This window comes from Eriocheir sinensis, chromosome 47 (assembly GCF_024679095.1).
Source record: "Eriocheir sinensis breed Jianghai 21 chromosome 47, ASM2467909v1, whole genome shotgun sequence".
Classification (NCBI taxonomy): domain Eukaryota; kingdom Metazoa; phylum Arthropoda; class Malacostraca; order Decapoda; family Varunidae; genus Eriocheir; species Eriocheir sinensis.
The window spans coordinates 8,959,073-8,982,516 of NC_066555.1; the positions used below are offsets into that span (position 1 = coordinate 8,959,073).

Consider the following 23,444-nt stretch of genomic DNA (forward strand, 5'->3'; position numbering starts at 1 on the left):
CAACATACTAAAACTTCAAAGCTATTGGACGAACCACATGCGCAGGAGGACCCCCCGTAGTTGCCCCCCTTAAATTCCGTACCGTACCATACTGCCAGCCTTGCCCATAAGCCCTACGGTCCTCAAGAATCCATACAACAGAAAATTATTATTTTTTTCCAAAACAAAAGGAAATACCCCTGTTAAGTAGAACTTGCAGGAAAAAGGAATACTGACAAGGCAAGATAATGTTTTTAGGGAAAGAAGGTTAAAGTACTTGGTTTTACAAATGCCTATAAAATGAGAGAAGCTTTACAGGTAGGGGAAATCTCTAGAGCATCAACATTCTTTTGTTTGTTTTCTTTTATGGTCCAAAACTCTGTCATAATTATATTTTAACTCATATTCATGTTATTGGATCCTAATGCAGTTCAGATTCTGTCATGATGTTGGGATCACTTACTATGATGTGCGAGTTGTAACATATATTTTCAATATGATTATGTGTATTTCAGAGGGCCATTCATGCTGCAGAGAACTTGTCAACGCATTTTTTTAGTTGGCAGAAGATTTCATGTATCTTCATCAGCTTCACAGGAACTCAAGACTGAAAAGATGGCTGAACCAAAAGAAATAAAAATACCAGTTCCATTTGGCCATATTGCAGGTAAGTCAAGAAAATACAAAAGAGCACATGAGTTTCCAAAAAGAGAATAATTTTATACTTAGTAATGTCTCCTGATATGATTAACTTGATGTTTCTACCTTGGGTAAGGAGCTTTAGATTTATCATTTAAATCTTTAAATTTTTATGTAGAAGATTGGCAATCATCTTTACTGCCTACTTGACTTTGGCAGCACTGCATATAAAAGTATTTATAGTATTCTGGCCTTTTTTAACCCATAGACGGTGAGCTACAAGGTGTTTGCAGATTTCAGAACGGGTGCCATGTTTATAAAGGAGTGAGTAGTGAGTTGTGACACTGAGTGGACGTTATTTGCGTGAGCTCTGCATTGAGGCTGCTGAGTTGACAATGGCTGGCAGGGCCAGGATCAGGGACGTGAGAGATTGGTGTTACGTCTGTGAAAATTTTATGGTATAAGCGTCAAAATGGATTGGATGCTGTTTGTATCATAAGTGGTGCCATGTGAAATGTGCTCACATTTGATGGGAATCAAGCAGGATAATCTACAAAAAATAAACTGGATTTGCACTTCACAAGGCATCTCTGGCTACCAACATTGTGGAGAAATTGTATGAATTTAAACAAGAATTGTCTAAAGGAATATCAGTTGTAAAAGATGAAGTGGAATCAAGGGCTGAGAAAGTTCAGGAGGAGCTTGGAGAGGTTGCTGATATGCTTCACACTGACCATGCGGATCTCAGTTGGGCTGAGGTGGCAAAGAAGGACAGGGAAGTCAAGTAGAATCTTTCAGTTGTAAAAGCTTCTATCCAGGAAAAGAAGGCAACAGATATAAAGAATGAAGTCTCCCAGGCATTGAATGGCATTCAAATAACTGATTTGAGATTCACAAATGGAGGCAACATTGTTGTGAACTTTGACAATGAGAACACAAGGGCTGAGGCTGCTCAAAAATTGGAGTCTGTTGAGCAAATTCGTACTAAGTGTTGGAAAGATGACACCAGAGTTCATGATATGCAGTGTGCCACTAGATTCAGGGTGTTGAGAATAAAATTGAGCTGATTTTTTAGTAATGCTGCAGCTGGTGGTACAATGCACTACAGTATGTGCGGAAATTTTTGTCGCCAAAAGGCCGACGACATTTGTTTTCATGGAAAGTGAAGGAGGCTCATAACTCCGTTCCTTGGAGAGCAAGACTGTTTGATGCTTTTATGCCACTAACTGGCAACCCCTACACGCTCTACTGCCCGGGTACCCAGTGGTAGCCTCGCCTGGCTGCGATAGAGAGAGAACATATGTTTGCTTGAAGCCCCAGTCGGAGTCAAACTTGAGCCTTTATTTTGCTTACTTCCACCCTCTGAACTTTCCCAAAATGGTCACTAGCAAGGATAAACGTAATGAGGTGAAAACCTTACACACAGCTGGCCATGATCTCCCATTCATAGCAAATCAAACTGGAGTTCAGCTGAGGACAGTCCAGCGCTTGGTAAGAAGGTTCAAGGACGCCTGGAAGGTTGCTGCACTCGCCTCACTTCCCAAGTCTGGGCGGCTGCTTTATCTGTCATGGAGTTGGTGAATTGGTGATTCTTCCTGCTAATGAAAAGGTGAACCAAAACAATTATTTGGAGCTTCTGAGTGATGTGTTGTGTGAATCTTTTGAAAAAACAAAGGCAAAAGTGTTCATGCAGGATGCGGTCCTTGCACATGTTGCAAAGTCTGTTACACAGATTGTGAGGTTCCCTTTTTTCCTGATTGGCCTGGAAACAGCCCGGATATCAATCCAATTGAAAATTTATGGTCGCACATGAAGAAACAGCTGCGTGACATGGACACGTCATCTGTGTCTAAATTTAAGGCTGCAGTCAAGCAGTTATGGGCCAGCTTTTCATCATCTTACCTACAAAACCTTGCATCCAGTGTCCCTAAACACCTCAATGAGATTGTAAAGAAAAAGGGGAATGCTAGTAAATACTGTTAAGTTCAATATTGCATGTGTGTTTACAACCTTTCCCCCTGCTAACAATAAACAGTGTTTTTTTCAGGTGCCGACAAAACTTTCCGCGCATACTGTACATTTTGAAGTGCGACCCAACTGTGAGAGAGCTGATTTATAAGAATCATGACAAGTTAAAATTAGATTGGGGAATATATACAGTGAGACAGATACCATGCAATTACATGTTATCATTGTCAGAGATATGGCCATCTTGAAGCCAACTGTAATGCCAAGAGCAGTAGGGAGGCCCTACAATGCTACAAATGTGCTGGAGATCATAAATCAAAGGATTGCACCACGGCTGAAAAGAAATCCATAAATTATATGAGGCATAAGAAGCCTGAAATTAATCACATTAAGCGAAGACCAGTGTTATGTAGTTTTCAGACTGAAATTGAGAGAATTTGTAATGTAACCAATCATGGAAATAAACGTTGGATATTTGTGATACTATAAAAGAAAATATCTGACAAACAATAAATAAAACATTGGATATTTGTAAAACTATAAACGGAAAAAATCTTGATATTTTAGCGTGAACTGAAATATGGCTAAGTGACTATATCATAATGCCAAGTTTATTGAAATAACACCAGTAACCTTCAAGAAAGCACTCAAGACTCACTCATAAACTGCGACATTACAAACAAGTGCACAGAGGATTGTTTTAGATGCTAACCTCATATTATTGTTGCCAGCCCTGCGGAGTGCTGCACTTGCAGCAGAGGTGCTTGAAACTTCCCTAATGGTAAATGGTAAATTTTGGTGAACTATGTGTCTTTCATCTATGCCGTGTATGGCAGTTTCAGACAACAAAAGTTTCTAGTGCTTTTTCACTGCCAATCTTTCCTCTACAAGTTGAAATAAACTAGAAGTCCCTCGGTTGCAGCACGGCAGAGATATGAAGTTGGGAAGAGGTGCCTCTTTTGACTAGGCCAGCACACTTGTTTGTGCAGATACATTTGACCATGGCCTGGTTCTACTGCCTCACCCCATGCTGAGCACCGGGCCACTGCACAACATGCATTTACACCTAGCAGTTTGATTGCCTCACCCACCCTCGATGTGCATTGAGTGTATATAACATTCCTCAAATTCCATAGTATGCAACTTATGACCATTATGCCCATTCAAAAGTGCAATGGTACATTGTTTTTTTAACATACATCTTTTAACATACATAATAATTTTCATAGTTCTTTTATTACAAATGGTACCCATGTTTGAAGCTTCTACAAAAATAACTCATGGCAGTATTGAATGTCTTTTCTGCTTTTAGTATGTACATAATAATATACTCAGAAAAATCTTTCCTAAACACTGTTATTATGCACTACATACAAAAGTTAGGCTACATATTATGCATGGTTGTAGCTTGTAAAGATAACCCATATGAAACTCATATACACTTGGCCCTCGATTTAATGGATTAAAAGGGGGGAAAGGTAGTCCATTGCTTGAAAAAGTCCGTTGCTTGAAAATACTTACAGACAATAAGTACCGGTATACAAAAAAATTACTTTAAAAATTATATCTACCACTGAGTGGGTTTCAAGGTTGGGAACTCAAAACTAGTTTTTTTTTCAGTCGTTTTTTGCAAATGTATTCGATTTTTACCCTTTCGAGTCGGTTTTTGAGCCTGGTCACTTATTAAAAAAATATAGCCCTTTCATTTTGCTGTTGATTGATACCAAACACATTTCTGTAGCCCCAAAAATAAGGGAGTTATGGTGATTTGCACCAAAGTGGTTGATTTTCCAAAATTCATGGCTTAATGAAAGGGCTGGGGCAAGTTTCTGGTCCATAGTGTAGGGTTCACTGGGGTGAGGCATCGAAAGATGTCACATTAGCAAATTGAGCAGTATTTTTTTTTTTTTTTTTTTTTTTTTTTTTTTTTTATGTCTAAACCTATAGCGCCGGTAGGCTTGCTTGATGGGCCTGGACGATAGTCAGCCCCAGCCCGTCATGGCACAGGCAAGTGTTTATAGTGGCGCCATCTTCTCTTGGCTCATGCTGCTCCCCGGAACTCGTTCTTGATTAACTTGGACGGTGTCCACTAGAGTCCGGATTGATGGGTGGTCTTCAGGACAGCATGTGGGTAGTTTTAAGCCACTCGGCGGTGACTGAAAAATCAGAGGTGGTAGCGTGGGGATTCAAACTCGCGTCATCCATCATTCGGTGAATGTGGGCTCAGCACGCTACCACTCAGCCACCACCTACCCATAATCTTGATTTTGACTTGTCTTAACCCCTAAGGGACGGGCTAGAGGGTGGTTTTCTGCTCAAGAGCTTGTGCCACGTTGATAAAATTTGGCAAAATAGATGTTCTTCATCAGTGCCCGTATGGCAATTTCAGACCAAAACACAATAGTTCATAGTGCTTTTACACCACCAATCTTTCATTTACATGATGAAAGAAATTAGAAGTTCTTCAGTTGCTTATTATTATTATTATTATTATTATTATTATTATTATTATTATTATTATTATTATTGCTATTTTTATTATTATTATTATTACTATTTTAATATACAGGCAAAATATGGAATGAAGGAGGTATCCCACTTCTGGGACTGCATGGCTGGATGGACAATGCTGGTACATGGGATGCAGTGGCACCTCTGCTGCCCAAAAGTATTTCCCTGGTGGCCATAGATTTCCCAGGTCATGGCCATTCTTCACACTCACCCATGGGAATCGGATCTGTGTTCATGAATTTGCTAGTTGATATTGAACGTGTTGTGCAACATTTTGAATGGAAAGAGGTGAGTGCTGACATCTTGAATATTCAATAGCTGTATTGAATTTAGGTGATTTTAGGCACTTGTAGATGCATCAAGCACCCTTTAAATTATGCAAACTTATCAATTGGAAAATCCATTGGGAAAAAGGGTAATTGCTTTAGACTGGGAAAATACTAAAGCAATACAAAAATTTATCTACCAAAGGTTTCTCAGTTGTTTCTAGGGTAATGTTCTCCATAGAATTGATTTTTGCTGGGACCAATTTTGTATCGTGTATAGTTCTTATTTCCGATTGGGGTAGAGGAACCTTGTGTCCTTCAATGCCTCAATAACCCAATTTCTCCACCTATCAACTCGACAATCTTCCAAACACCTATCCCCTATTCTTCAACAACACTCAGCTGTCACCTTCTTCTACATTAACAATCCTCGGCCTATCCTTAGCTCAAAATCTCAACCGGAAACTTCACATCTCTCTTACTAAATCAGCTTCCTTGAGGTTGGGTGTTCTGTATCGTTTGCGTCAGTTTTTCTCTCCCGCACAGATGCTTTCCATTTATAGGGGCCTTGTCCGCCCTCGTATGGAGTATGCATCTCACGTGGGGGGGGCTCCACTCACACAGTTCGCTTGGACAGAGTGGAGTCTAAGGCTCTTCATCTCATCAGCTCTCTTCCTCTTACTGACACTTCTACCTCTTAAATTCTGCTACAATGTTGCCTCTCTTTCTATCTTCTATCGATATTTTCATGCTGACTGCTCTTCTGAACTTGCTAACTGCATGCCTCCTCCCCTCCCGTGACCCCGCTGCACTCGACGTTCTACTCTAGCTCATCCATATACTGTCCAAACCCCTTATACAAGAGTTAACCAGCATCTCCATTCTTTCATCCCCTTCACTGGTAAACTCTGGAGCAGCCTTCCTTCGTCTGTATTTCCTCCTGCCTGTGACTTGACCTCTTTCAAGAGGAGTGTATCAAGACACCTCTCCACCCGAAATTGACCTCTCTTTTGGCCACTCTTTATTTTTTGCTTTTTGGAGCAACGATTACCGGGCTTTTTTTCTACACTTTCTTTTTGTTGCCCCGAGTTGTTTTCTGTGCTGTAAAAACAAAAAACTAAATTTTTTTAAAATTTCAATAAAAATTCAAATGTTAAGAATTTTCTTCTTACTAGAAAAAAAGTGTGTTTTAAAGCTTAAGATAGTCTAGTCTAATCTTATGAGATTGATCATATATTAGTTCACAGTTTTATTTTAATAGAACATATTTTGCATAAATTATGCAAATTAGACGAACTTTCAATTTTCAGGTGTTGTAGCACTCCCTTACCAATGTATCATGTAAAGATTAATACTTTTGTTATTTTAACTCTGTTCCTTAAAATATGTATTCTGCAAATTGTTCTATATAAAGATCATTTGCAGTTATGTATTTTTACCTGCTAATTTGCATGTACTCTGCAAACATTTGTTTAACAGGCCAATGTATGACCAATAGCGGCACTCTTTATGCTAAAGGTCTGATATCCAAAAAATCCATCATCAGGATTGGACCGATTTATTTTAGTTATCTGTTTGCACCCTGGGATGTACAGATCCAATTACGGCCCTCTAATGCTCCAGTTGAGAGGAGCCTTAATCAAGTCTTAATCAGTTAACCATGCATTGGGCCATTATAGGGCCACATATCTTAATTATAGGTGGCTTTCCTACTTTGTGAAAGTATGGTTGACAAATAGCATCACAAAGTGCGAATTTGCAAAGTAAAAACATTAAAAACCATGTATTAAAGGGTATGGTCAAGTCTCTTTCATCTGAAAATCATGGGACTTTAAAAGTGCCGTTAAATCAAATTTTTCAGATGAACAATAATCTATAAAATACAAGGGAAAACAGATTAACCCATACAGCGTCAGATATGTACGACATACGTATTATTTTTTAATACCACTGAGCGTCAGATACGTACTTCGTACGTTTTTAATGTATTATTTTTTCCCGTCACTGGAGTGTGTTGAGGGTGATTTCTGTGGTGGTGCCCTGGTAGACTGATCCTTTGGGAATACTGACCACCCAATATATTTTATTTATTGCCATAACTGGCAAGCCTGGCAGCCGTTATTCTGGGTACACTTTTTTTTATTTGTGTGGATGTTGGAGGTGGTTTTGGAGATTGTGATGTGGAAATTGAAGTGGTTGGTGGTTGGAAAGTGGTTTGACAGTGTTGTGGGTGAGGTATAGTGGGTATACTGACGTCCAGAACCGACAATTTTGTACTGGCAATTTTGGTAAGGAGGGGGGCCATGTAACGGATGGGTGTTGGATGGTGGCCAGGATAGTGGTAGTGGGGTCAAAGTGAAGTTGGATGAAAGCTACTTGAGGCGCTGACGTTCACACACAGCAATTTTACACCGGCAGTTTCTGTACAAAATGGGCTGTGGGCTAGGTGTGAGGTCCTGAAAGGGTGGGTGTGAGGAGATGGTTGGTTGATGGGGGGTGCAGGAGTGAGAAGAGGGTGGGTTGTGACCGAGGTACACTCTGTCAGACGCTGGCCAGTCACGGCAATGGTTTACCAGCATATTTTGTTCGTAATAATGCCAAAAACATACCATGAACTCAACAATTATGAACCCTCTATAAACTGTAAGTGCATGAGCAAACACTCTTGTGGGCGACTGTACAATGAGTTGAACTATCAAAAAGCTCAAAATGAGTTACTCTCTAACAATATATATAAGTCTGTGCTAAATATGTCGAGAGAAAACGATTTACTCGGATACACACCCTCAAATCCAAGAAGGTCTACAGAAATTAACACGACCATTTCACTTACCGAATTGATAGAATTGGATAGAAATGGCCAAAAACACCAACCTCTAGGCGACGGTAGCTAAAAGATGTTGCATTTCTTCATTTTTCATGGTTTTAAGCTGTTCTATGCAAAAAAAAAAATCGATTTTTCCTCCGACGCTGGGGTGGAGAGAGAATTACAAAATACAAAAATGCTGCACGGGTTAAGTAAACGAGCTGATGAAATATGTTGACAAATTCCTCTGCAGCGTCCATGTCGGCCAAATTTTTTTCATCACACACATCTAGTTTCCTGATGCCATGTCTATTTTTAAACTTTTGTAGTCAACCAATAGAGAATTTACATGGCTCTTACAGTTCCATGAGTTCATAGAAATGCTTAGCATTTTCTGTGATGAGCGGGCCAGTCACTGCACGTCCCTCAGCATGCTTAGTAAGAGATCACTCGTATAAAACTTTGTTCAGCTCTTGAAACTTTGCTTCCTTTAATGTACATCGCTTTTTCAGTCTGTGAAACGTCAGAATTAACCACGAAACTGGGAGTTGGTCTTTCTGGTTTCATATGCCGTACAGTGAGGTAGACCCGACATTGTAATCCTTCATCAACACAATTCTGCTTACACCACTTTCTCTCTTCTTACATATTTCTATTTTTCCTTTCAGAGTTAGCACAACTTTTTTTTTTTTTTCTCAGTAGGGTGATGTGGGTATATACTGTACATGGGGGCGTACCGTACAGAAGCCCTAACTCCTGATCTTTTAAGGCTAGAAAAATTTCCTCTTCAATGAAGAAAGAGAGAATGGGTGTGGGCAAGATGGCTACACCAGTATGACAACACCGCTGCTGTGTTTGATAACAGGGAGGTTTTCGATTTTATCAGTGTGTGTTTATTTTCCATACTATGATTTTAGCACATCATGATGTTGAATGTCGTGATTGCAGTGGTATGGTATTTAATAGTGAGAATAACAATAATACAGTGATTACTGACAATCAAGTATGTCATCCTGCTCAAAGGGGCCATGTGGTGTTTCTCTGCACAAAATGGCCGCCGCGGTGACGTACCATACAGGGTCGCACCGTTCAGTACGAAGCACCCCCACAATAATTTTTCTTTGAAGATCTTAGAGTCCTGCCATGAATCAACGAAACGTTAAAAAAAATATGTGAATGTGTTGCTGGTAATGGTGTTAACTATCTTATTTGAAACTGTTGCTGAGAAATTAGTGCCGCATAGTTTAAATGTAGATCAAATATAATTGCATTTGTTCATGCTGTTGAACTGTGATTACATATATTTGAAGATATGTATTGTACATTTAAACATTATAAAGTGTGACATGAAGCTTGCACCTCTATATAGCAAATGTATTATTTAATATAATTTTTTGAAAAGTTGTGCGTGAGAAGGGACAGCCAATAGCCTCTCAAATCTCTCATGAACAAGGTGCCTCCATGACTTTTGTGGGGATTATAAGTGCTGCGGGCCATTACATTTCCCCAGTATTTATAATACCCCGAAAACTCAGGAATGACTCGTTCATGGGGGGAACGATTGATGGCTCAAAAGGCATCCTCCATGAAAATGGCTGGATGAATGGAGAATGCTTTTTGGAAACCTTGCAACACCTAAAGGCCAAGACCTACTGCAGCAACAACAACAAGACCTTGCTTATAATTGACAATGTGGAGTGTCACATGAGCATTCATGCCATTGAGTATGCCATTGAGAATGGCATTGTGTTTGTGACACTCCCACCCCATGTGACTGACAAGCTGCAACCCCTTGACATTTCAGTATTTGGCCCCTTCAAGACTCATATGTGAGGTCTCCCATTAGACTATTCTCTGATGCACCCTCACACCCACATTACTGAGCACATGCTGCCTGAATTTGCCTCCAAAGCACTGATTAAAGCGTGCACGCCTTCCAACATTTTCAGTGGCTTCTTAGCCACTGGTATCTGGCCTATCAATAGGGACATCTTCCCTGATGAGGCCTTCCTAAGGTCTCCAGTGAGTGAGAGGCCACCACCAACATCAGAGCCAGTTGAAGATGATGAAGGTGTGCATTCACCAGCTCAAAGTCCCTCATTTGACACCTCTGGTGAACATTCTGCTGTGAAGGCAGCTCTTGTCCGGGTTAAGAAATCAACCTCTACCATTACCCCAGTGCTTAAGGACACCTCAGCCCAAACCCTGTGGTTACCTCCATCCCCGGGGATATCGCCCCAGAATCCATTCCTCCCTACCCCAAAGCTCCAGTACGTCCGCTTGGAAAGAGGAGAAAGAAGGTTAGAGCTTTCATCCTCACAGAAGATGAAGAAGCCATCTTCACTCTTAAGGCCAAAGAGGACAGGAAGAGGAAGAAATTGCAGAAGAAGCAGGGGAAGAAGAGGAGAGCATTGGCTGCACCCCTGAGACAGCACTGATGAGGATGAACCTGGGGTGACATTACAGCTGGATGACTCTTTGGAGTATTCTGATGAGGTACAGGAGGAGGACTTTGATGCACCTTACCCCTTCCAGGGGAAGGGGCTTTGTTTTGGTGGAGCTTAAGCTTGAGGGGGGTGTATTGCAGGCTTAAAGGTACATTATGTTGGCAAAATCCTCAGTATTGAAGATAAATGCCAATATCATATATCTTTCCTGTGGATGAGCATCCAGTTCGGCTTGAGGGACACCTGTTTCCCATGGAATGAAGATTTGCGGAAGGTGACAAGAGAAAATATTAATTGAGCTTTGGTGCCTGTGACAGCCAAGACTAAGAGCTTAGCCACTACTTTACATTTTCAGCCACCTCTTAATTAATTTAATATGCGATAAGGTTTCTTTCAAATTTTTGTTTGTCATTATATATTCATGCCTCATTTACTCAGGAAATTTTTTTTTTTTTATATTGTTTCATCTTGTAAACTCAGGAGAATGTGCATTTTATTTTGTTTCACCTTATAAATTCAGGAGAATGTGCCTTTTTTTATTTTGTTACATCTTATAAACTTGTGAAAACGTCCATTTTAAGTTTCATCTCATTATTTCAGGAGAATGTGCCTTTCTCATATTTCTTAATCTTAATAAAGACGTGTGGATTGATTTTGTTTATTTTACTTACCAAAAGACTTTATTTCATATTTAATACATATATATTTAAATATTTGATGCATGAAAATTGAATTGTATGGTACCCCCCCACCCCTTGTACGTATCACCAGTGGTGGGCACGGTTCCAACTTAAAGTCCACTTAAAAATTCATATAGGTTTCTTGCTGTCCATTGTGGGCAGACAGCACCAGTTGAGCCACATGGCACAATAAGTCCAAGGCTTGCACTTTTGGGTAAACTATGGCTTAAAGTAGGGTAATTGGACAATTATTAGGGAAACTCTATGTCTAAGCTACAACATATTGAAATTTCAGGTCACTATGACTGTTTTTAAGGGTTTTAGAGCCAAAATACTAATCCGAAGCTAAATCCTTAATTAAAAGTTAGTGGTTAGCGTTAGCTTCCACTAATTTCTTTATCAGTTTAGTGGTTTAGCGTTAGCGAAACTAACTTTTTAGTTTGTGGATTACCAGTTAGCGAAGCTAAGTTTTCGGTTAGCGGTGTCCACCACTGTGTACCACCCCCAGCGGTCCATACAAAGTGTGGGAGGTTATAAATAGAGTTATGGGTAAAACATAAACCCTGTTTTCAATATTTGTTAGTAAGTCAAAGAAAGCCCTAACCCTGAAGTGTATTTCCATACAACAGTTTCTCACATATGGTAATTCCCTGATTTTTAGTGAATATTTTTCCACTAGTAGTACATACATCACCCTCCTTCCACCAACTGGGTTACCCTTAAGAGTAGCGGGGGAGGGAGGGGAGCTGGTGGTGGCTGGCACGCACTCTGGTGGAATATTAGTAAACGAACACTAGTGGCACGAGGTTCAAATTTCGGATAAATTTCTGATTTTTTCGGTTAAATGAAATGAGAAAGATTTCATAAAAGTTACGGTTGTTCAAATAATTCGGTTAAGAAAATCTCAGATAAAAGAGACTTGACTGTATATGGTCGACAACTCTCCCAGGACTGCTTTTTCTCACCTTTTCCCTTCCTTTCTCCCTTCTGTACCTCGTCCCACTTCTCTCCCATTGCCTTGCCTAAATCATCACCCATGCCATGCCCTATTCCTCATCCTACTTTTCACACACTACTGCTGCTCCTCTTCCTCTTCTTCCTTCCACGCATCCTCTTACACCTCCTTCGCCCATCACAGAGTTCCTCAGTGTGTTTGTGTGTATATACCTATTTGTAGTATACAGGGCCTGAGCTCAAGCTTGGTCAGTCCTGTCTTCCAATCTATATTTGTCCAACTTTACGTACATTATATGGACACTGCCCACTTCAACAATGTCTTTGTTTAGTCCATTCCATATATCCACACTCCTGTATGGAAAACTGTACTTCTTTAGGTCTTTCAAACAAGTCCCCTTCCTCAATTTCTTACTATGTCCTCTTAGTTGCCTCCTTTCTTCCATCTCTATTAAATCATTTCTGTCCAACACATCCATTCCACTTGTGTTCCTGTACAATGCTATCAGGTTTCCTCTTTCTCTTCTTTCTCCCAGTGTTGGTAGGCCCACTTCCTCTAATCTAGTCTCGTATGACAGATCGATAGTTCTGGTACCATCTTAGTTTCAATCCTCTGAATCCTTTTGAGTTTCCTTATACAGTAGAACCTCGCTTATCTGGCACTGCCACTGTCACCATCTTCAACACTAAATATCCTCGGCCTATCCTTAACTCAAAATCTTAACAGAAAACTTCACATCTCCTCTCTTACTAAATCAGCTTCTTCGAGGCTGGGCGTTCTGTATCGTCTCCTCCAATTCTTATCCCCCGCACAGTTGCTATCCATATACAGGGGCCTTGTCCACCCTCATATGGAGTATGCATCTCACATGTGGGGGGGCTCCACTCACACAGCTCACTTGGACAGACTGGAGTCTAAGGCTCTTCGTCTCATCAGCTCTCCTCCTCTTACTGATAGTCTTCTACCTCTTAAATTCCGGCGCCATGTTGCCTCTCTATCTTCTATCAATATTTTCATGCTAACTGCTCTTCTGAACTTGCTAACTGCATGCCTTCCCCCCCTCCCGTGGCCTTGCTACACACGACTTTCTACTCAAGCTCATCCCTATACTGTCCAAACCCCTTATGCAAGAGTTAACCAGCATCTTCACTCTTTCATCCCTTACGTTGGTAAATTGTGGAACAATCTTTCTTAATCTGTATTTCCTCCTGCCTATGACTTGAGCTCTTTCAAGGAGAGTATCAGGACACCTCTCCTCCCGAAATTGACTTCTCTTTCGGCCGCTGCTCTCTAATCTTTTTAGGGGCAGTAAGTAGCGGGCTTGTTTTTTTATTATTGTTTTCTTTTTTTTTAAGCCCTTGAGCTGTCTTCTTTTGCTGTGATAAAATAATAAAAGAAAATGAACGGGGGGAAGCTCATGCCGGTTACAGTCAAACCTCACCATTTGCACACATATGGGCGATCTTAATCACTTCCACCTGTGCAATGGTCATCATCGGGTTCTTCCTGGGTTTAGGCTTTGATGACGCTGCGTGCAGCATGATGGTGGTGCAAAGGTGAGGCAGAAAACATCGAATAATCGCAGTCACCACGAGACCAGGAGAGGCGATCGGGTTATGGCGGGAAACGACATGTTGTGTACGTTGGCAGTTTTCTTCACTGGCAGCAGAGGGCGCGTGGGTGGTAGACAGCTGTAGCTCGCCAGCGGACGCCATTTTGCTGCAAGAACAGCTAGTAAACATCCTCAGATCAGCGGACGCCATTTTGCTGCCAGAACATAGAATGATCGAATTTCTAGAAGAAAATTATCTAAGCCAAATGGTTTCTGAGCCAACTCGACAAAATAATATACTCGACCTTGTTATAACGACCCAAGATAACCTAATCAGTAGTGTCACGGTAGGAGAACACCTCGGTTCTTGCGATCATAAATTAGTGCGCGTCGACATTAAAGCTCAATCATCAGTGACTGAAAATAAAGTAAAGGTGCCCAATTTCAAAAGAGCTAACTTCGTAGAAATCCGACAAAAACTAACAGAAATACAACTATCAGATGACGGCAACGTAGAGGAAGCCTGGCTAAGCCTTAAAAATCACTTACTCACTCAGCAGAACACATTCGTCCCCTTGTGCGAGAAGCGAATTAACACTAATAAAAGCCCACCGTGGTTTAATAGCGAAATTAAACAATCAGTCAATGAGAGAAAATTGTTTTACAGGTTAAAGAAAGAACAAAGCACGCCCGAAAACATTAGACTTTATAATGATGCCAGGCGACGAGTAAAAAGACTAGTAGGTCAGGCAAAGCGTAGATACGAAGAAAATATTGCAGCCAACTGTAAAATAATCCGAACTCTTTCTTTAGTTACATAAACAACAGAAAGGCGATCAAAAGTGGTATTGGACCTTTAACAAGCAGCGACGGTGCACTAGTGACTGACAGCCAACACATTGCAAACCTCTTAAACAATTACTTTTCCTCGGTGTTTAATACTAACAGTCTTCCTCTCGCTACCACCAACACCAGTACTATTGTAAATCTCGAGCATGCATTGCCTAATTTTGAAATAACAACCGATGAAGTCCTTAAAGCTCTCCATTCACTTAAAACAAATAAAAGTCCTGGACCTGACAAAGTATATCCAACTCTGCTGAAAGAAACAAAGAGCGAAATACTCTCCTCCTCACAACCGTATTCAATATGTCCTTGCGACAAGGCATCGTACCTTCAGATTGGAAAAAGGCTAACGTGACACCGATTTTCAAGAAAGGAGACAAAAAGTACCAGGTAATTACAGGCCCATTAGTCTAACTTCGGTTGTAGGTAAGCTACTTGAGGGCATAATTAGAGACAAAATTGTGAATTACCTTGAAAGCCACTCATTGATTGGGGACTCACAACATGGCTTCGAAACAAAAGATCCTGCCTATCAAACCTATTAACCTTTTATAACGACCTCTTCTCTGTTTATGACGTAACCAAATCACTGGACGTAGTCTATCTTGATTTCAGAAAGCGTTTGATAAAGTCCCGCATCATAAATTACTTTACAAATTAAAGCAAATAGGTATTGACGGTCAAGTAAACCAATGGATCGCGAATTGGTTGAGCAACAGACAACAAAGAGTAGTGATTGGATTTAACTCAGAGTGGGCGCCTGTCACTAGTGGCGTCCCTCAGGGCTCGGTCCTTGGCCCAGTGCTCTTCATTATTTACATCAACGACGTGGATGTTGGACTCAATAACCGCATTAGTAAATTTGCAGGCGACACAAAGATTGGCAACTCGGTTCTCACTGGCGAAGACAGGCAAAGCCTCCAAGAGGATTTGCACAAAATTTCAACAGTCGGATAGATGGGAGATGCCCTTTAACGTGACAAGTGCCAGGTCCTTCAAGTTGGAGCGAGGAATAAGAAGTTCGAATACGAAATGCGGCGTTAAACTCAAAAGCGTTCAATCGTCAAAGACTTGGGGTCAAAATCGCGTCAAACCTCAAATTCTCACAGCAATGCATCGATGCAGCAAATAAAGCGAACAGAATGTTGGGCTTCATTAAAAGAAACTTTGTATTCAAGAATAAAGATGTAATACTCGCTCTACAACAGTTTAGTCAGACCCCACTTGGAATATGCGGTACAGTTTGGTCTCCCCACCATGCAAAGGATATTGCTAAATTAGAAGGTGTTCAGCGTCAAGACGAAAATGATCCCTTCCTTGCGCAACAAATCCTACGAAGAAAGGCTTTCTACCCTTAACATGTTCTCTCTTGAGAAACGTCGCCTCCGAGGAAAACTGATCGAATGTTTTAAAATACTTAATGGTTTCACGAATGTAGACAGATCAACATTGTTTATGATCGATGACACTTTGCGCACGAGGAACAATGGCGTAAAACTCAGATGTAGACAAGTAAATTCAGACCACCAAATTTTTCTTCACCAACGTTGTAGTGCGAGAATGGAATAAGCTTCCACCGTCAGTGGTCCAGTGTAACACGATTGACTCCTTCAAAAATAAGCTCGACCGTCACTTCCTTCAACTTAATGTCAACTAGAGTAGAAATGCAACGTTTTGGAGTCTTCTGATTAATGTAAAATCACTTAGGTTTAAGGACAGACCACCAAGTCTGGACCATGGGGTCTGTGTGGTCTGATTTTCTATGTAAATCTATGTAAACAGCTAGTAAACGTCCTCAACATCAGCGGATGCCATTTTGCTGCCAGAACAGCTAGTAAACATCCTTAGAAGATCAGCGGACGCCATTTTGCTGCCAGAACAGCTAGTAAACCTCCTCAGAAGATCAAAGGACGCCATTTTGCTGCCAAAACAGCTAGTAAACGTCCTCAGAAGATCAGCGGATGCCATTTTGCTGCCAGTGAGACGCCGTTACCATAGCAGCGAGGTGTGCAAATGGCAAGAACACCTGTGCAAATGGTGGGATGATGGCCGCAAATTAAGGCTGTGCAAATGGTGAGTGCGCAAATCGTGAGGTTTTACTGTATACTGTTTTTCCGTTGTTTTGAGACTACTACTATAGATTTTTTTTTTTTTTTTCTCCGTCCATGCGGGATCACCTTCACGCCTTTTATCCAAATACAGTCGTCCCTCACATAGTACGGTTTCCAATGCTATGGTTTTGGTTTTACGCGGATTGTTATGGAAGATATTTTTTTGGATTTTTAAATTTCCAGCTCGTCGCACCAAATAGCCTTGGCGTGAGTGTCAACACTGTTCTACCAAAACACCTGCTGAAAGCACCCCAAAGCGTTCGAGAAAGGTGTTCATCTTGCAAAAGAATTCAGATTTCGGAGAGGTTACGTTTTGGGATGAGTTACGTTGCAGTAGGGGTAGCATACCACGTGAATGAGATAAGTGTTCGCTGTATCTATCATAGTGTAAAAGAAACTCTTGCCGCAGTAACTGCAGTGCTCCAAGAGTGCTGCAAGAGTGGAGATAAAGGCCGTCCTTTTACTAAGCCTTGTCATTGCTATGGTAACGGCGTCTCACTCGCAGCAAAATGGCATAAGCTGATCTTCCTGCCAGTGCATTTGAGAGAGCGAGTTGGGACATCTTGGGCGCCCAGACCACCCCTGGCGATGTTTAACCCCTTCACTATGGGCGGGCCAAAATAGCGCCCCGCGCCATATCCAGGACCGCCTCGCGCGCCAAATTTCAAATGTCGCTATTGAATATAACAAGTTTTCAGCCATAAACTCAACATAATCATCATGTATTATAAATGAAAACATGCAAATTTAAATGGTGCATATTAAGAAACATAAATTTATTGATAATTTTGAGATATAAGCATAAATATAGAGATAAAATAACTCGTATATTGGCTAAAGCGAGCCAGGATGCAGTATGCGCGTCCTCGGATATGGTACGGGGCACGCAAGGACGCAGTATTCGCGTCCTCATGTTGAAGGGGTTAAGATGCATTACTAGCTGTCCTGGCTGACGAACTCCTTACAACAGAAGATGAAAAAGAAAAGTACGGGGGTCCTGGGTCCCTAACCCCCATACTATTTGAGGGACAGCTGTATCTTCAACCTTTCTGTACACAATATAGTCTACTTGCATTTCCACTCTTCCACTTTTATATGTTACCACCTTTTCTCTTTCTTTCTTGAACATAGTGTTTGCCACAACCAGTCCCCTGCCCTGACAAAACTCCAATATTTTCTCACCTTCTCTGTTTCTCTGTGACCATACACACCCATTACTTCCTCAAACCCATCTCTACGTTGCCCTATATGACCACTCAAATCTCCTCCAATAAACACCTCATTTCTTAGACCTGCCATCTCGTCATCCAGCACCCCAAAACTCCTCCTTCTCCTCGTCTGTCCTCCCCACCTGAGGGGCATACACAGAGAAAACATTGAATAGTCTCTCTCCTATTGCCATTCTTATTAGCATTGTCCTTGATGTTATCCTCCTCACTTCTATTACATCCTCTATTAGCTCCTCTTTCACCATCATCCCCACCCCTCCGACTCTCCCCCCTTCACCACTCTCCCCTTTCCTCCACATCTTGTACTTTTTTTCTTCCCCACTTCCTATCATTCTGCTTCCTTCACCCTTAAATTGCACTTCCTGTACTCAATAAATGTCAACCTTTCTCCTACCCAGCATCTCCACCACCTCCCTGCCTCTTCCTCTCATCGTTCCCACATTCATCGTCCCTATTCTAAAGCTAAGTCTGGAGATTCTTCGCACCCCCTGCCCACTCAAGGGCTGCCGGGTACTGGGGGACATATTCTGGATTCGAGCCATATAAGTTTTTGGACCAAATTTTCCAGGTGCATGTCCTTGCTAACCCCAACCACCTATTTCAAGTGGTGGCCCTAGCCTTTGCCTAAAAGAAAAGGCAAACCCTACAAGGCAGCAGGGGGCTATGAGGTTTACCACCCACTATTTCACCCATAGCTGGGACTGGATGGCCATTGACTCTGATAAACATGAGTTCATCTGCCCTTAGAATGGTCTTTGTTTTTAATCCACCTGGGGGTCCAGCACACCCTCCTCACTGGTGAAATATAAAAAAAACAAAAAACAAATCCGGAATGAATTAAGCTCATAAACTGAGGTATGACTATTAGATATTGTGTTATTTACATGTGTTTTAAGTTTGTGATACAGAAAATACTTTTTTGTGGGACTGCTGAACCCAGGCCCCAATCTCATTTGCAAACTTGGAAAAAGTTAACCAAAACTGAAAATGTTGCAGTTACTTATATTTCTGCACTGTAAGATATCCTATCTTGTACGTATTGCGAAGATACATATATTTGATTTAATATATTGGATTGTATATTTTTTATTCCTCATTTTTTTTTTTTTTTTCAGGTTAATCTGCTGGGACACAGCATGGGAGGTGCAGCAGCAATGCTATATTCCAGCACATTTCCAGAAAAAGTTAAGAAATTGGTTGTGGTTGATCTCATTAAGCCACTTGCAACCCCAGCTGACAAGCAGCCACAAAGAACAGCTCGTAGTATTAAAGAACTTTTGGAAGTTGAGACTAAATTTGAAAGAGATCCTCAGTGTTATGAATTTCATTCCATTGTAGATAAGCTAGTGAAAGGATATGATTCTAGTATCACTGAGGAAGCTGCCAAAGTCTTATTAAAACGAGGCTCAGTTAAATATCCAAATGGTTTATATTCATTCAGCCATGATCCAAGGCTGAAAATTCCTAACTTATTAGGTATGACATTTGATCAACAGAAGGAATTTGCAAACAGATTGAACTGTGAGCTGATGATAATTAAAGCTTCTAGTGGACCTTTTTATGAAAGTAAAGAGGACTATGATGAAATTTTAAAGATTTATGAAAAAAAAGCAAAAAGATTTGTATACAAAATGGTAGAGGGGACACATCATGTTCATATGAATAATCCAGATATTATAGCTCCACTAATAGGGCAGTTTATTGAGGATTCTGCTTGTGATACATGAATGTTTTTGTAGTAGTCTGTGAAGAGTTTTGGTAATAATTGAAATTGAGATGTTTTAAGTCTCTCTCTCTCTCTCTCTCTCTCTCTCTCTCTCTCTCTCTCTCTCTCTCTCTCTCTCTCTCTCTCTCTCTCTCTCTCTCTCTCTCTCTCTCTCTCTCTCTCTCTCTCTCTCTCTCTCTGTAAATAATAATAATTGATTTATTCAGTGTTTGCAGCCATGAGGCTAAAAATGTACATATTATAAACACTGTCAAAATCAATAAAAAATAAAAAGTACAATATGAAGGGGGTTTGGGGGTTCAATGGCCTACATTATCTATGGTTATTTTGTGATGATGGCAGCTGGGGGTGGGTGGGGTACATTGTAGTGGTGCTGTAAGGGAGGGGGGAGGGCATCCTCTTCCAGATAGCAGGTTGGTGTTAGTCCCAGGTCATCTGGGTTAGATGGCAGCTGATGGCATGGGTGCAGGTAGAGGTGGTATTGGTGGCAATAATGGACTTAGTGGTGATATGCTAATCCCTGTATCTGGCGAGCAAGGCTGACAGTACGGTATGGTACTTAATTTTTAACTGTACTCTGTACCTAAAAAAAATACCATACCATAATTTTGTACTGTACCCTTAGCTATTTTTCCATACCGTACAGTATGGTAAAAATATCGTACTGTAATTCCGCACTATTATTGTACCATCAGGAAAATATATATATGTACATACATAAAAAAATACCTGTGAAAAAATAATTAAGGTACATCAATAAATTTGAAAAGGCACATTTACAAAGTAACTATACATGTATCAGGCCTCCTAAATATAGCCTACCAGATGCTAATGGGCAAGAAAGTAAAAAAATCTTAGGATCACTTGTTAAACCTGTGGTACGGTACAGTTCGGAATTTTGCAAAATTTTCTGTACTGTACATAAGGAAAAATGTCGTACTGTAGTTCCATACTGTACTTTTTTGTCAAAATTTCAACCGTACCGTACCGTAGTGCCAACCTTGCTGGCGAGCCAGGATGGAAAGGGTCGTTATTGCACAGCTAGTAGTAGTTTGCTGTGGGAACATCTGCACAGCCTTGATGGTGAGTGGCATGCATCTTGCCCCGCCTAAGTGATGAGGCTCCAACACTACTGTACAGCACCCAAACAGACTTTCCCAACATCAGGTGTGCATCGCTTCCCCTCACGGCACCACTAACACACTTCACTCTTGCTGTTTGTCACTAAGATTTCACTTAATATCACAAAAAAGTTCTTTGAGATGTGGGGTTCTTGCTAAAACGGGAGGGGTGGGTGGGGGAGGGGAGGGGGAGGACCAACAGACTGATCTTTGGCTGCTCTAAGGAGTGCCATGACCCATGTCTGACCACGGTGAGGTCTAGTATGTATTTACCTAGTTGTGGTACTGTCCCGCCTCTATATCTACTATTATCCAACTTGGCCTTAAATTCATGAATCATCTTTGTGTGGACCACATCTTTTTCCAGGCCATTCCAGGTCTCCACTACACTTTGTGGAAAGCTGTTCTTAATGTCTCTTCTACAGGCCTCCTTTTTCAGCTTCCTTCCATGACCTCTTGATTCTCTTGTGTCCTATGTTATTAGATCTTCCTTGTCCACTTTCTCCATTCCATTCACCACCCTATACACTGCAATCAGTGTTCCAGTGTTGGTAAGTTCAACTGCTTCAGTCTCTCTTCATATGTTAAATCTCTTAGTCCTGGAACCAACTTTGTTGCTGCCCTCTGAATCCTCTCTACTTTCCTTATATTCGACTTTGCACTCAGTGACCACACTGTTTGCTGCATATTTTAACCTTGGATGTATCACTGTCACAATCAGTTTCTTCATTATTTCCTCATTCAGATACTGAAAACTTTGTTTCTCACCAGGTTGTATGTCTCACCTGCAATTCTGTTTATGTGTTTCTCTGGCGACAAATTATCTGATACAGTTACTCCGAGGTCCTTGTCCATTGATATATTTGTAATGCTCTTATTTTCCTTTGTATAGTTACCTGAAATTCTCTTTTTGCTTTCTTCAAATTCCATCACACTGTGCCTTCTGATATTAAATTCCATTTCCCATCCACAACTCCATTCCCATATCCTGTCCAGGTCCTGTTGCAGTGCTTGACAATCCTCTTCACTTCCAATCTTCCTCAGCAACTGAGTGACTTAGGCAGCCACTATAAATAGAATTTGCCTGCACCACCAATGGGCTGGGGTCACCCAAGAGGCCCCTCAAGACAACCTACTGTGCTGTAGACAGCATCTTGAAAAAATAAAAAAAAAAAAAAAAAAAAAAAAAAAAACCATCATGTTGCTGATATAAATTGCAAACATGACTGGAGCCAGCACCAACTCCCGTGGGACTCCACTGATCACTTTTCTCCACGAGGTCCTTACACATCCCTGATCACTATCCTCATTTCCCTGTTTTCTAAAAAGTCCTGCATCCACCTCAAAAGTCCTCCAATGCGCTCCATCGTCCACAGTAGTCTGTTATGTGGCACTTTGTAGAATGCTTTCTGTAGATCCAAGTAAATTCTGTCAGCCCAACCTTCCCTTTCCTGTACTATGTCTATCACTTGTGAGTAAAACCATATCAAGTTCATTGTACAAAATCTTCCTCTTCGAAAGTCATGCTGTTTGTCCGTCCGTTTGTTTTTTTCCCTCCAGGAAGTTCATCCATTTCTCTTTGATCAGGCTTTCACAGATCTTCACTACCACACTTGTCAAAGAAACTGGCCTATAGTTTCAAGGGTCTTCCTGTCATCCTCCTTTGTAAATTGGTATAATGTCTGCTTGTTTCCAGTCTGAAGGGACCTTACCCACTACTAGTAAGCTGAGTAAAACCACATCCAGTTCATTTTTTCTACAAAATCTTCCTCCTCAAAAGCCATACTGTTTTTCCATCAAATTTATTTTTTCCCTCCAGGTAGTTTGTCCATTTATCTTTGATAAGCCTTTCACAGATCTTTGCTACCACACTTGTCAAAGAGCCTGGCCTATAGTTCCAAGGATCTTCACAGCATCCTCCTTTGTAAACTGGTATAATGTCTGCTCATTTCCAGTCTGGTGGAACCATTGGATTTTATCAGCTAACTGCTTACTGCACTCCATCAGGACCCAGCCTGACACACCATCCGTTCGCAATGCATTCCTTAAGTCCAGACCTTACGTTATTTCTCTCTTTTTGTACTGGAGCTTGTATCCTTCCAGGTACTCCATATTTTCTTCTCCTCTTTTTTTTTTTTACAACAAAGGAGGCAGCTCAAGGGCACACAAAAAGGAAACAATAATAAAAAAAAAGCTCGCTACTCGCTGCTCCTAAAAAAGAATCATAAGAGGTGGCCGAAAGAGAGGTCAATTTCGGGAGGAGAGGTGTCCTGATACCCTTCTTTTGAAAGAGTTCAAGTCGTAGGCAGGAGGAAATACAGATGAAGGAAGATTGTTCCAGAGTTTACCAGCGTGAGGGATGAAAGAGTGAAGATGCTGGTTAACTCTTGCATAAAGGGTTTGGACAGTATAGGGATGAGCATGAGTAGAAAGTCGTGTGCAGCGGGGCCGCGGGAGGGGGGGAGGCATGCAGTTAGCAAGTTCAGAAGAGCAGTCAGCGTGGAAATATCAATAGAAGATAGAGAGGCAACATCGCGACGGAATTTAAGAGGTAGAAGACTATCAGTAGGAGGAGGAGAGCAGATGAGACGAAAAGCCTTAGACTCCA

General features: G+C 41.1%; 1 protein-coding gene across 3 annotated transcripts in view; it reads left to right on the forward strand.

Moving 5' to 3' along the window:
- LOC126981368 (probable serine hydrolase) overlaps positions 1–19,880 on the forward strand; it is a 35,604-nt gene extending 15,724 nt beyond the window's left edge. For all 3 annotated transcript variants that reach the window (XM_050832390.1, XM_050832392.1, XM_050832391.1), the window contains 3 exons: positions 495–646; positions 5,156–5,385; positions 19,105–19,880. In XM_050832390.1, coding sequence (XP_050688347.1) covers positions 505–646; positions 5,156–5,385; positions 19,105–19,716 — 984 coding nt within the window. In that variant the 5' untranslated portion in view covers positions 495–504 and the 3' untranslated portion in view covers positions 19,717–19,880. The remainder of the gene's footprint in view (positions 1–494; positions 647–5,155; positions 5,386–19,104) is intronic.
- Positions 19,881–23,444: the final 3,564 nt, after the last annotated feature.